At 42.6% G+C, this 15,296-nt stretch overlaps 1 protein-coding gene across 3 annotated transcripts; it reads right to left on the bottom strand.

Moving 5' to 3' along the window:
• Positions 1 to 1,942: 1,942 nt before the first annotated feature.
• Positions 1,943 to 14,295, bottom strand: ctcf (CCCTC-binding factor (zinc finger protein)). 3 transcript variants are annotated; one of them, XM_028584248.1, is made up of 18 exons: positions 14,079 to 14,295; positions 11,131 to 11,166; positions 10,833 to 10,988; positions 9,944 to 10,124; positions 9,670 to 9,815; positions 8,662 to 8,778; positions 8,261 to 8,440; positions 7,915 to 8,127; positions 7,595 to 7,757; positions 6,338 to 6,508; positions 6,082 to 6,215; positions 5,738 to 5,858; positions 4,482 to 4,631; positions 4,232 to 4,392; positions 3,489 to 3,671; positions 3,236 to 3,368; positions 2,892 to 3,146; positions 1,943 to 2,200 (listed from the first exon to the last, which is right to left on the bottom strand). In XM_028584248.1, exons 3-18 carry the CDS (start codon positions 10,863 to 10,865, stop codon positions 1,953 to 1,955), a joined length of 2,589 nt encoding a protein of 862 aa, XP_028440049.1. In that variant the 5' UTR covers positions 10,866 to 10,988; positions 11,131 to 11,166; positions 14,079 to 14,295; the 3' UTR covers positions 1,943 to 1,952. The 3 variants fall into 3 exon arrangements, with proteins under 3 accessions (XP_028440049.1, XP_028440051.1, XP_028440050.1); XM_028584250.1 differs by lacking the exon at positions 10,833 to 10,988 and having other exon boundaries at positions 14,079 to 14,294; XM_028584249.1 differs by lacking the exons at positions 10,833 to 10,988; positions 11,131 to 11,166 and having other exon boundaries at positions 14,079 to 14,294.
• Positions 14,296 to 15,296: the final 1,001 nt, after the last annotated feature.

Here is a 15,296-nt window from a genome sequence, read left to right as displayed (position 1 = left end):
TGTGTGTGTAGATTAGTCTTTCAACAGATACTCAAACACCTCTTGTTCATTTATAGGTGAAAGTCACCTAACAAAAGGTAAGAGGAGAACATACTGAGACAAAGCTTCTGTCGTGCTACTGAACCTGGACCAGCTGCAGAGAAACACAGGGGCAACTATAAACGGACCAGAAAACTCAAACTGAAAAACAATTTTGTATCTGCAAACAGCAGAATACAAAATAGCAATGAGCAACAGAATATACACAGAAAAATGATAGTGGTTCAGATTAGTTCAATTCACTTTGGTTGGTTAAGAGGGGCTCGTCTGTAAGGAAAGCATGATGAAGAGGTCATTTTGCTAATCACCTTTACGAGCTCGGGACATGGAGTACCAGGTACGGCACCAAAGAACTGAAAACCTCAATATCCCTTTTAACCAACGTATCTCCAAATCAGCCATTTAAAACATTAAAAAACTTCACAATAAATGAAAAAGCAAAGGGTTTAAAATGTGTATTTACATGTTGGTGATCATTGATTATTGTGGGGGCGGGCGGTGTTTGATTGACGCACTGATTCACAATCTGGTCTTTGATAACTGTTCCAAGCACAATATTAAGTGAATATATTCATAGGCAAAATAAAGAGCGGCTGGTATTACTTTGCCAAACAATGTTAGAGTTTGTTACTGCTCGTTACTTCAAGTGAAATGTTTCAAATACAAAGACATAATTCCATTTTCATTAACGTACTTGGAATGTTCAAAATCACAACTGTAGAACGTTGTAGAACTAACTGAATCAGGGTTATCTGCATCTTCTCCAACCGCCAGGGATCATTCAAATTGATGTGATGGCAAACTACCTCCTTCAAAACTTGGAACATTAACCATGAATGACAAGTATCTTCATTTAGTGATGACTTCCTCTCAGACTATGTTGGTGCTGGGAAACTAAATTAACAGCTATTGCAACTATTTTATTTACATGAGCTGACTGAGGGAACATTTCCATTAGAACAAGGTTGGCGGCCGGCAGTTTGGATGTCAAACTCGAATAACTGGAAAGCTGAAAACAGTTTTCACTGACTTCAATTCATTTGAATGTATCCGCCTGTGTCTGTTTGCTTATAAATAAAAAAAATTCCCTGTAAAAGCCTCAATGTACCAACATCACAACACGTGATGTGTTCACACTCAGGCCAAGGAGGAAAATCATACTTTGGGAAGACATACAGATCATGTGACCAAGAGCAAGTGGTATCTCAGAGACAAACTCAAGTACCATATACTACATTTCATTAGGAAAATCTACATTAATATCTATATATACACATATAAAGGCTTGGAATTTGCTAAAGCAGCATAGTTGTAAGAACAGCAAGCAGGACAGCAGAAAATCAAAGTGAAAAGTGAAGGTACATCAAATAACATCTCCTTTTAGCAGAGCAACATAAAAAGGAGCTGAAGGAGCTGCAGAAGGCGTGGGCAGAGACTGACACAGGATGTGGCTTTGGGTAGAACAAGTAGCAAAACACACCAATTCATTCAGAAGACTTTCAAACCGAAATAAGCATTTAAGAGCAGAGAGCAGTCTGTCATTAGCTTGGACGATATCTGTATATTATGTGGGAGATGACACAGGTATGTGCAGTGGGGTCTGGTATTTTATGGGTGTGTGTATATGTGTGTGTTTGTGTGTGAGAGAGAAAGAGACCCACAAACATCAGAATGCAGTTGATGTACATGGATGTGAAGCTACCGTGTTAAGTATTTACATGCAGCTTCCCTTCTTTGTGCATGGTCGTTTTTGCTGCCCCCATTTTTTTTGCAGCCACTTCAATGGAGGCAAAATGGCTGCCATTACAAGCTCACACAGATGGTACACGAGGTGAAGGCCAAGAATGTGGAAATGTTAATGTGTGTTTGCCAATTGTACTCATAGTCCGGCTACATGTGTGGCTGTGTTGAGTTCACCGGTCCATCATGCTGAGGATCATCTCTGGCGTCAGGTCTCCGTTGGCGGCGGCAGCCGCTGTTTCCTCGTTCACAGCCAGCTCAACAGTCTCCACCCCTTCCCCGTCCAGCCCCACACCCTCCACGGTCAGGGCCATGCCCTGATCCAGAGGAGTCACCGCAGAGACGTCGCTATCCTCCTTCTTCACTATGATGTTCTCCACTGCTCCGGTGCTCTCATCCTCCACCTGGATGATGGCAGCAGCTACAACACAACAAAGACACACTTAGGTGCTGCCTTCAGGGGTTATGGGAATACAAGAAAAGAGGCTATTAATTTCTGTCCCAAGTAACATCTGCACTGTAAATGAAACCGTTCTAGTCCTGTTTTACATGTTACAACATAATTTATTATTTTTGATTTGATGACTCAGATTGATGCGTGACTTTTAACAGAAACATTACCAGCTAAAAAAATTAAAACAACCTCGACCTTCGCCACAGTGCAGGCTGACATCATAACGCAATGCATTACATAGTGGGTACAATACCCTGGGGGTGTGTAGCACTGTACACAGCGCTGTACCATTTTTAATGTTTAGCTTGCCAGAATTGCAATGACCGAGCAGTTTTGCTGCTGTGATTGGGTCACATTTCCTTTAAGTGAGACGCTGTACATTATTGGATAGTTCAAAGAAGATTTTTAGTTTAACAGTTCACTGGCACATGTAACAACAACAACTCGTGTATACACCAACCTCTCTAGAAACTGTTGCCTGATAAGTCACTAGGAACCACACTAAATACAGAATTATGATTATATTTTAGCTACAGTGGATGTGCTTCTACAGTACTTAAATGTACATGTTACCACCCCACCCCAGGACTAAATACATCCAGATTCCATAAAAGGGCACATCATTAACTGGTCTAACTTCTTCTTCTTCTGTTCTCACCAGAAGCAGCCGCCTTGGCAGCCACCCTGACTGATTTGCTGGGTGTTGGAGTCTTGGGGGCGTTCTTAGGGGGTCGGCCTCGTTTCCTCTTGACCGGTGGCTCATCGGGAGCCGGTACTGGGATGGCGGCAGGCGCCTGGTCCAGTTCCATGTTTTCTGGCTCCTCCTCTTCCTGTAGGAGCGATGCATCTTCCTCACCTTCACCCTCACCGTCGTCGTCCTCCTCCTCCTCGTCCAGTTCAGCGTGGTCCTCCTCTGCACGACAGAGATGTAACAAAGACAGACATCACGTAAACGAATCAGAACTGAGCAAACACAGCATTATGCGCACACCAAATTCTCACCGCTGTCATCCTCATCTCTCCTGCTCCTCATCTTCCTCTTTCTTCCTCTCTTTCCTTTCTTTGGGGTTGGAGCTCCGTTCTCAGCATCCTCCACTTCACCATTGCAGTTCTCAGCGTGGCGAGCCATGGTGTTCTACAAGAACACACTGTTAGATAGTCTGTTGACTTTTATAACTTATAACTCATGGGTGGGCATGCTGAACCACCTAAAAGTATACTCCAGGTGTGTGACAAGTAGAATTAGTGCCGTTACCCTGCGAGTGAAGGTCTTGCTACACTTGGGGCAGACAAAGGCGGTGGGGACAAAGTTGGGGTCGTGGTAGCGTTTGAAGTGCATGTCCAGCAGCTGCTTCTGTCTGAAGGTCTTCTCACACTGGCTGCAGGCATACGGTTTCTCTCCTGTATGGGTTCGACGATGCATGACCATATGGCGCTCCTGGACCCAGCAGCATACGACACAGTTACACAGACAGTTCTATATAGGGCAGGGCTATATATCAATATTAAATCAATATGGTGATATGAGACTTGATATACAGTAGTCTTAGATTTTGGCTATTGTAATATGACATATATATAATCGTCTTTTCCTGGTTTTACAGCTTGCATTACAGTAAAGTGATGTAACTTACAACAGTAACAGTTGTTGTAACATGTAACAGTTTGAACGGTTTACCCACCCATCTTTGTATCCACATCACTGATCATTATTATCACATATCTCATTTTGTACATATTTTGCGAAAGCACTATTTGTCAACCCCACCATATTGTAGCAATATCGATATTTGGTCAAAAATATTGTGATATTTAAATTTTCTTTATATCGCCCAGCGCTACTGCTATACAGTGCCCTGTCTGTCGACTCTTAGTCTTGTTAATAACTCATTTTTTAAATTCTTGGGTGACCAATACTTGATAATCAAATGAAACTCCTCATTTGCTATGAGTATGGCAGCCCTACATATCACTACACAGATATTTGTGTGCACACACCTGGCGGCAGCAGTAGTCGCACATGTCACATTTAAACCTCTTCTCATTCTTATGGGATTTCTGATGCTGGATCAGAGCATAGCGCTCGTGGAAAACCGCGTCGCAGTAACGACACTTCTTTCCAGTCTCAATGAATGAGTGCTGCTTACGAAGATGGACACCTGGAGATGCACACAGATGAAAATATTAAGCACGTTAGACACACGAAACAATGTGGCAAATTCTTGTCTGTCTAGTAAGTCGGTGTTACCTAAGTCACTCTTGCGTGCGATGACAGTGTCACAGTGCGGACAGTGGAATTTGGCCACATTCTCTGTGTGTTTCTGCAGAATGTGCATCTTCATGGTTCCACTCTGGGTGAATCTGGCATGGCAGATGTAGCACTCATAAGGTTTCTCTCCTGAGAAGAGGATAGAGAATGTACACAGGTTTATCATTGTTCAATGTCAGAGGGGAACCCCTAGTGACTTCTAGGACTTCAGAGAAAGCACAACATATCAGCATTTTAAATGTTATTTTCAACATTTCAATTAATAATAATTCTCTTTAAATCTAATTTGAGCTTGATTTTCTATCAAATTTGCTTCAGAAATGACAGGGTTCGTGACCTAAAACCTTAAAATAGATTTATCCAATCACATTAAGTTGCAGCTCGGTCACTCATTGGTTAGGCCTTCATGACCGGGACAGAAGTCCGGAGGCTGTGTGTTAGTTTAGTATATATATAATATATAGTATATATAATATAGTGGGCCGGACAAAAAAAAACATCGCCGTACACCTTCTTAAAGGCCGCAGCGGTTGATGCACCTATTTTCAATGAGAGGCGAGTGTGCAGGTAGGGGGACGTGGATGGTTTATCAGGACATACAACAGTGGAGTTTTATTTGCTTGTAAGAGCATAGGCACATGACTGGATGTACAGGGTAACGTTACTATAATTCATTAAAAAAAAAAAAAAAAAAAAAAATATATAAATAAATAAATAAATAAATAATGATTATGCTAATTTAGCTAACTTTAGCTATCAACAATAACACTCTGGTTAGGGAAGACTAGGATTGCCACTATTTGTTATGAAACGACATGTGAATAGGGATATAAGATACCAGAGTCAACTCATGTCAATTAGTTGTACCAGTGAGGATATAGCGATGTGTGTATGTTTGCACGCGCGCGCTCACACACAATGTGTCGGTTCCGTTGGGAGGGGTTTGGCAAAAGGTCAAATGATCTCCTATCCTTTTGATTGGAATAAAATATTTTTTATTAATAGAGCTAAAATAAGCCCCTTTCATACGAAAACTCGGACAATTTATATGGGGTGTTTGCCCCCCTCCCCCTATAAAAATATAAACACACACACACACACACACACACACACACACACACACACACACACACACACACACACACACACACACACCTTTGAAAACTGACATATGCCACTTGGTCCTCCTCTACTGCTTTAAAAGTGTAGAAAAGCAGTTACGTTGTCAGTTTTACCTGAGTGTGTCCTCATGTGTCTCTTCAGCTTGTACGTGTCTCTGCTGGCGTAGCTGCAAAGACTGCACTGGAATGGACGCTCACCGGTGTGGGAACGAATGTGACGCTTTAATTTGCTCACCTACACACAAACACATCGTCATATATCAGAACACTACAGCAAAACACTACAATTACAAAAATACATTTAAACTAGATCCCTCCAGCGCTGCTGACTAAAGAACTGTGAATGTATCTTTTTCGCTTTTGGAGGAGTGGTTGTGGATGAAGAATAGTGTAGCAAATGTAATATATTAAACTTTGTAAACTTAAAAAAACACAAAACAGACCGGAGCTTGTATTACCTCCACACTGGCGTAGTCACACATGGAGCATTTGAAGGGTTTCTCATGCGTGTGCTTGTAGCGACGATGACGAACCAACTCTCCACTGGTCACAAAAGCCATATCGCAGTCTGTGCACTTGTGTGGACGAGTTCCTGCATAAACACAAAACAAGACACGTGTGAGCTTGCATGTTATTATAAAAATGATCTTAAACTACTATGTTTTGATGTCTTTGGAGTCCCATGCTTTTATGAAGATGTGTAGTAGTGTATACCAGTGTGTGTATTGAGATGGTTTCTTAGCAGGGTGACCGTCCTGAAGGCTCTTCCACACAGGTGACATTTGTGAGGTCTCTCGTCTGTGTGGCTCTTCATGTGTCTGTCCAGGTTGGAGCGTCGAGGGCACGTGTAGCTACACAGCTCACACTGAAATGTCTTCTTCACTCCTAACAACCAACAATGACACACAGACCTCACATTCAATTACAGTGTTTGTTTTACAATCCCATAGCCACCGCCTCAGTGCAAACAATGTTATACTAAATACTGGGGAAAAACAAAACTCTTCATACATGTAAAACAAAAACTTCAATAACTGATGAGATTAGTACAATTGTTATACTGTACATTAGGGGCGTTGAAATTAATTACTGCATCAATCCACTGCAATGCGAATGTGGACGATTCTGCATCAATGCAGTGACAGACCATAATTGATTATTACCTACTGATGTAACTTGTTGATTTTCCGCTCAATGCTTGTTTTGTTTTTGCCTTTTGTCTGCTGTGTTCAGACTCCACTACATTCAGGGAGTGTCTTCTTTAAGAGCAGATACAATAGGGGAATTCATATATATCTGACTGCTTGAATTTGTTGATGAAAACCATGTGTAGCAATATATAATATTGATAAGGTGACGCATATTGAACCGCCGACAGGATAGTCGTAATTGAATTGTAAAGATTCAGTAAAGATTCAGACCCCTACTGTACATATAACGCTTATGGATGTTGCATGTTGTTGTCATTATGTACTCAATGTACTTGTACTTGGATTTGATATAGTGGTATTAGTTTGTACGGTTACTGTGTATGAAATTCTCAAGTGGAAGTGCTGCTGCGTGTGCACTGTGAAAACTTTGACTTCACAATTAATTTGTAGTAACTTCACTGTATTCTTTGCCAATTCGGCACTCAACCCATTCAGCCTCTTTTTTCTTATGCAACAGTTATTTTGTATGTATATATTAGTTTTTTCTGTATTAATTGTTTATTTCATATTAATGTTTAATATCTTTGTTTATGTATGCACCTTTCACCAAGGCAAATTCCACATAAGATTTTATTGTAGTAATTATTGTGGCAATAAAACCTTTTCGGATTCTGATGTGGCTTATATTACAGTTTAACAAGTCTTTCTGGGTAGCACAAAACAATCATGGATGTATCCCAATCCACATCAAACTTCACAAACAGTTACCCATGGTGTCACTCTCATCATGCCCTCAGTCCAACAGACAGCAGGGTCTCACCTTTCTTCTTGATCTTGGTGGGTTTGGGTGGTTTCATGTTGCCCACCACTTTCTCAGCATTGACCTCAGACAGAAGGCCCTCCTGTTGTTCCTCTTCAAAGTCATAGACACTGACATCCATGTCCTTATCTCCTTCAGCATAACGCAGGCGACTCTTTTTACCCTGGACAGAAAGCAAGTCGGATGACAATTAAAGATACACCTACAATGTATCTTGTAGGTGTATCTTACCTACATGTTGTACATGTCCAGTTATACTAACAGAGAGTAGTGTCACATCCCCAATAACAAAGAGATTGATACCACACCAACTGTCTTACCTTCTTGGTCTTCTTGATAGTTCCACTTGGGGGCTGATAGTCCGGGTCTTTAGCCCAGTTTGAGTCGTCATTAGTAGGATGAATGGGTTCATCCTCCCCTTCTTCCATCAGCTGGGTCCCCACCTCCTCATCTTCCTCCTCTTCAGGGTGGGCTTCTCCTCCCTCCTCCTGCTCTACTGTCTCCACCTCCCCATTAGCGCCAACCTTAACTACCTACACATCAAGTGCATTCATTGTTTAGTCAGTCCCTTGTGTAATATTCATTCTGTCTGGTGCTGAAGTGAAAATTAGTGCATTAGTGTTATCCGTTTGAGTTGAAGCCCTGGGAGTATGTCTGTTTGTGTACCTGAAAGCCCTCCGGCAGCGGCAAGGTGTGGCAGATGACTGGGTCTCCGTCCTTTGGCATAGCAGTGGTGTCTACAAAGGTGCCTTGCTGCAGGGCCTCCACAGTGGTGGCAGAAACAGGCACCTGGACCAGCTGCAGCTCCCCCAGACCCAGAGCTGCCTGCTCCTCCATGTTTACCACCTGAGAACAGAGACCTAGGGTCAGCACACATGTTGAAAGAATCTACGGGTTATCTATTAAGACAAATTCAAAACCTGAGAGTTGATACAAACCATCTGATAATTGAACTGCTTAAAACCAACTAACAGAGAGTTCATGAATCCAGCTTTGTCCCAATAGGGACAAAAGATGAAATAACTAGAGGATGCGATCATGTAAAATGGCTTCAGAAGAGCACCTACCTGTAGTGTGATGATTTGAGTCTGGTCCACTGTTGTTACAGTTGCTTGGTGAGCGCCACCCGCTACCCCTCCAACAACACCCACAGTCGTTGCTCCCCCCACTGCAGCATCGATCACCTGCAAATCAACTTATTTTAATGGATTGTTACAAACAAAAAAGACATTTTGGGCAAAACAACATTCTCTGGCAGGCACTTTAGCCCCCCCTTAGTTCAAGCTGATTTCATTTCTAAAACTAGAGTGACGTCAGCACAAATGAAACTTCCATGTGAATCCAAAGCGTGATTTATTTCTAAAACTAGAGTGACGCATGCAGCACAAATGAAACTTCCATGTGAATCCAAAGCTACCCAGATTCCCCTACAGTGATTTATGCTTTTCCATCCCTGTGGAGGCTAGGGGCATTGAACGTACAATGACCTGAGGTTTATACTTTTTATTTACCTCTTTAAGAGGATAGCAGGGCCGGTGTGTGTATGCGTGGAGAGTGTGTGGTAGGGCGATTGAGAGCAAGTACTGAATCTGGAGGCAGACGGAGAAAGAGCAAGGGGATGTCTCCCGGAAGTCACTGTGCTCTCTCACCAAAGCCCCGGGGAAATCCGTGGTGCCATTTTGGAGGCCTTTATTCGATCTGGGGCGGGAGAGCTTAGACATGAAAGGGGCCTCCCTGGTAAAGAGGTGCTGGAAAGGGGGGAATGACATGCAGCAAAGGGACCAGCATGTCCTGGAACCTGGGAACCCCTACATGTGTTTTGTGGATTTGGAGAAGTGGACCGGTGAGGACAGCCTCTGTACATGGGGGTGGGCTGGGGATCTCACGCAGATGATGTGGTCCTGATGGCATCTACCAGTGAGCTACCCAGATTCCCCCGATACAGTTCAAGCTTGGGGTTTTAACGGAGATTGGTCGGAGACTACATTGGGCTTAAGCCTGTGTCCTGCTTTGGCTGCCAAGACTGAGTAACTATCATGTCACATCAAACACAAAGCTCTTAACAGTGAGCTTACCTCAGTCTTCATCTGCAACAGGGTGGGATCCAGTGAGTCCATAACCATCATTTCAACCCCTGCTCCACCATCCACACCAACCCCAACCCCAGCTTCCATCAGCTGCTGCTGGGCCTGGGTGGCTGTTACCATTCCGTCCCCGTGACCTGAAACATAACATTGCTGGAGATAAAACATTTAACCACATCCTTCACAAAAACTGGCAACAGCTTTTATTATGGGCTCTTTTTTACATATCGAATGTGGGCCCATTTTATGTCCAATTGGTAAGCACCTTGTTCCAGGAGGACTCCTGCTTGTCCCTCTACCATGCCCCCGGCCTCTGCAGCTTGCTGGAGGAGGTCAGCCACCATGGCATCCTGGCTGTGAACGGCCTGGATGGAGGGAAAGTCTTTGCCGGGGACCTCCACCACACCTACACCCTCTGTTGGCCCTCCGTCCATTCTCGGTAGGAACTGAATTATGGCATTGTGGAAACAAACATTATCTAGCAGCGTAATACATCACCCCCAGGCTTTTTAAGCTATCAACTGGAAACATGTTAACAGTGGTGTTTAGTCTTATACCATTGAAGAAATATGCAGCTTTTTCCTGCAACTCATCACAAAACAGCTAACTGATGAGGGTCTTCAAAAAACAGCACAATGAACAATGAGACAATGAACTAGCTAGTCTTGTCGCAATACAAACCCTTGACCCACACCTTGTGTCTGATTCAAAGTTCTCCCCATTCTTAGTTGAGATTGTTGCTGAGCAGGGTTAAACAATGGAAATTGAGACTTTTACATTTAATGCAAATTCTCACCAAAAATATGATGAAGATGGTGTTTTTTGGTGTTTGGTCTGAACAAATTTCCAAACCCTCAACATCTAAAATTCAGGTAAAGCCATTGCTGTTGTCGGAGGGTGGAGCCTGTTTTCTCTGCTTGTCAGGGGTTCAGTGAAGAAAAATTAATAACTACTAGTGCCCACCAAGCGCTCCATGCTGGGTGCGGGCGGACCCTGCTGTCAAAAAGTGCCACAGTGGACACGTACCTAGCTAACCATTTACTACGGACTTCTAACCTGCATGTTCTGTGAAAAAGGTGTTTCAGAGAACGTCTGTGGCAAGTGTGACATACTTCAAACAACCCATTGTTGGCACTTAACACTACTAGTGTTACCTGGAATAACAACGATAAATTGACTGTTTTCATGATTTCTTTCCACTGGGCTGCAGCCTGCAGGGCTGTGATACAGGTGATCTCCCTTTTGCTTTCCTGCTGAAAGCCCTGAGCTTTGCTGAATCAAATGCCGGCTACCTGACTGTCCCTGCCAACCTGAGAAAGGGAAGAGGGAAATGTTACACAGCTGCACGTATACACCGGGATGATTCTTTCACAAACTACCCACATAGTGACGTTAACAGCCTACACATCTCTTAACAATGTTAACTGTTCTTTTCAAGACACTTGCGCTCACCTGAGGCCTCCTGAGGCTGTATACCTGACTGTAAACCTGCAAGAGGGGAGGGGGAATACATTGTCACAGTGAAATGGACAAGAGACATTCACTCTACTATTGAGTGTCTCCAGGGCAGCTACTTTCTTTTTATTCTTCCTTAAGATATTTTAGATGGAGTGGCTATATACATTAACAACCAGAGTACTTAAAAAATAAACTTCAAGTCTGTGTGCTTGAGATGATGCGTGGTCGAGCGGTCAACTGTATTCGCTTAACTCATTTAAAAACAGTTACTGTGAGTGAATTGAATTAGGGCTGGGCGATATGGACCAAAAGTCATATCCCGATATATTTTGGCTGAATATCGATATACGATATATATCCCGATATTTTTTTCCGCAAAGTGAGAGCAAATGTTCAGTCAAAGCCAAAATCAAATATGACATGTCACAAGTAGTTTCATAGAAACAGTTGCAAAATCAAATAAATAATAAACCGGTTTCTTCACCTGGTTCATGATTAAATGCTCAGCTGTTCAAATAACAATAAAATGTAAACCTAAATACTGTATAACAGGAGTACCTTTTTTGAAATCAAAGCTCCATATTTGTGATTCGTTCCAAAGGTCAATTAAGCTTTTGATATTAATATAATCTACTTTGTTCAAAATGTAATGCCTCATGCCTGTAAGCCTAGGTTTATAGTCCCATTCTTCCACTTGATACTGCTTCCACTTAAGTAAACTAAAAGATGAACTATCGACTACAAAACAAAGAAACTAATTAATGTGTTAATACAAAGAATATTTATTATGATCGGTTCACAGATCTGAGTCCAAACGTACAGTAAACTTCACCCTTCTGAACTAAGAGTTTCTGCTTCAAGGTGAAGTTTAAAACAGACTGAAATGTCCAGGCTCATTCCTCCACTATTTATTTCTGTATGTATTTATGCGTTACATGTCATTTTAACGGGCACTGAGCTCCAGATCCTGCAGCTGCAGACGGTCTCTGCTGCCCCGCTGTAGCTTCTCTCCGTCCGCCTGCCGCCGGCAAACTTAGTGGAACTTTCCGCCGATATCGACATACAGGTCGTCCTGGACTACGTGTAAGATCCTACCGATCACCACTCTGTCTTTGGCTGGTCCGATTTGGATCAGCGGGGACCCAGCGCAGCAGCGAGGCAAAGCTGTGTTTTTACGGGGAAGAGACGCTGCGGCCGGGCCACGGAGCTCTCCGCCTCCCGCTGCCGCCGGAGCTCAGGTTGCTGGTCGGGCGGCATACATAATCATAAAACACATTGTCACCTGTTAAATGTTATTCATTGCTGTTTGTTCTTTTCATTTCCTCTATCGAACATAATTAAGCAGTACAAAAGTCCGGCATCTTTAGCGTTGATCTGAATGCTTCGGACCCCTGTTCCAAGATGGCGGCGGTTTTGACGTATGTTTAGAACCTCAAGGCGACATCTGTGTATATATCTATGGGAGCAAGGATCACATTTGAACTATATCGATATATGCGATATGGTCTAATTCCATATCTCATTTAAAAATATATCGATATATTTTTAATATCGATATATCGCCCAGCCCTAAATTGAATACAAACTTGGTAACTACTTGGTAGATGTAAACTGCATGCGTCATTATGGACAAGGAGTGTAGCAGCTGCATAGTCATGTTTGTGACAAACACTGACATCTGTTTGTTTGCAGGTTCCCATGTCCACTTGTCTTTATGTTGCTAAATGGTGGAAGCTGGGAAGGCTCTGGTATAACTGTTAGGCCTTCATAGATCATTTGACTGATGGTAACCTTACATCCAATTTACCACAACATGGCAACAATACTGAGCGCCCAGCCGGGCAGCTGTCGCCTCCTTGCACAGCGGTATTTTTGTAGCTCTCCTAGCCGAATCGTAGAGGGAGCTCTCTGCTATAATATATATCTGTGGCTATGATGCTCTAGGTGGGCTTAGAATAATAGACAAGCGGGCGACGGGTGCAACAACAACTGCCAATTCCGACCACAGCGCGATGACGGGGGGAAAAAAAGAAGAGAAATGCAATAATTCGACAATAGGAGACGGCATATTTTTGGGAGAACACATATCGTGTAACGCTACTTAGTGAATCAGCGGTGATTACCGTTTCACTGTGAATGCTTCGCCATTCTCTTTTCGCGCTGGCCTTAACGCCACAGTCCAGCTCGACACCAGGAAAGCGTACCGTCACTGAACGAACTTAGCTAAACTTCAGTAATAGTAACGTTAGATGCGACCACAACCAATTCAGTTAGCTAAGTTAAATACAAAAACTGAGGTTTGCTGTGGTTAGTTTTGGGGCGGTTTCAAACGTAGCTAACATTACTAACGTTGAGGACATTGGGTGGGGAAGGGCCTAGATTATTATGCTGGCTAACGTTGACGTTGAGATATCGAGTAACGTTAAAGGTCTGGTTTAAAACCATGTGGTAACAAGCAAAGAAAATACAGCCAGTTTTGTAAAATGTGACCCGGTTGTTTGTCTGCAAACCCGCAGTGGTGGCATTGCGTATATAGATATGTTTGTTTGTGTTACACTCGGCTTGTACTAGCATGCTAACGTTAGCTATTAGCGATAAGTTAGACCCGCCAGTTTCCATGTCGTCGAGGCTGCTAAGAAGACGGGAAACAAAGAAGCGAGAAAATGGACGCCTTGGCCTAAACTCTCCAACCAAATCGTCGAACTATTAGTAAGTTATCTTCGACGATATGCCCACAGATACGTGTAAAATACAGCTGGTTGTGTATACATTTAATGCAACTTCGGTTATTTAAACGTATTTTGACGGGTTTTTCGATAACGATAGAGGGAGACAAACACTCTCCGACGAGCTGCCCGGACCCAGAGCCCCATCGTGACACCTAGAGGCCGATTAAAGATCCTGCAAACTCCCCCCTTATCAGAAAAGTAGTGATACTTTACCTCTTTTTTGTGTGTTTCTCTTCCTGTTTAACTCGTCAGAAAGCAGAGAGTCTGCGCTACAAAGTTGAACAGGCTGGCGAGAAATGCAGGCTTCTTCGCAGTTTGTTTTAATCCTTCTCCCGCTTTAGCAGAGTAGCCTCTGCCACAAAATGGCAGTTGGGAGCTCAGTGCGCCTGTGCGGCCGCTGGGGGGTGGTGTCGAAGCTGCTGCAGACACCCTGATTGGCCAGGAGGGGCGCCCCGTTGGAATACATTGAAGCCCATTTATCACACTGTTATGAATAGTGCTTCTTTCGGGACCCTCGGAGATATGAGCTTACTATATGAAGAGAACCTCGAGATGTCAAAGTCGGTATAGAAAGTAAGCATAACAAGTAAAAACCTTGTCAGATATTCTGTTAATTTCAAATAAAAGTATTTATTTAAAATGATGGGAGTGCATCTAAATAATGCCATGTCAATTAGATTGAAGCCTACATATTGAGTGCAAAAATGACCATGTGAAACTGAAACTGCACAAAATCTTTATTCACTGCCTTTTGACAGCTTAAAATTGGTTTGACTAAATCACGTATGTTCAAAATTTTTCTCATTAATGCAAGAATGACAGGGCTTCATTCATGATCCTCTTGATTTACCTGCACATCTGAGAGCCAGAGACAAAACAGGACTGTAGGTTAGCAGCTTACTGTATAATTAACAAACACAATGGCACATGAGACAATCTTTAAACACATTTTTAATAGTTTGTATATATATTTGACACCAGAATGCCTGGAAATATATTTTTGAAATAAAAAATAGAATAAAATTTTCCAATGCTGCACAACTTCTCAAGATTGTGGGGAAAATATATACAGTATGCTGCAGTGTTTTTTTTTACTGCTTTACACTCTCTTCATTCTTAAATAAAGTATCTCATCTATGTCTTATTGCATCTGTTACTATCAAACCGTGAGGCACTTAAACACTGTGATGCTTTATGGATGCAGTAAATCTGCAGATTGCTGCTGTCCTTTAGAAACTAGTGGTTCAATACATTGAACTCTGGAAGCCATCATAAATACATAAACAAACAGTGAGTCCCCCCCACACACACATATCAGTTCTATATGATGATTCCAGTGACACTGCAGCCTGTTGCCTTTTTTTTTTGCTGTAGTAAAAAACTAAACCTCCAGATTTTAACAATATAATACTTCTCTCAGCTGAAAATAAC

Source organism: Perca flavescens, chromosome 8, assembly GCF_004354835.1.
Source record: "Perca flavescens isolate YP-PL-M2 chromosome 8, PFLA_1.0, whole genome shotgun sequence".
NCBI classification, from domain to species: domain Eukaryota; kingdom Metazoa; phylum Chordata; class Actinopteri; order Perciformes; family Percidae; genus Perca; species Perca flavescens.
The sequence above is the reverse complement of the archived record's forward strand: the minus strand, read 5'-3'. Positions and strand labels throughout refer to the sequence as shown.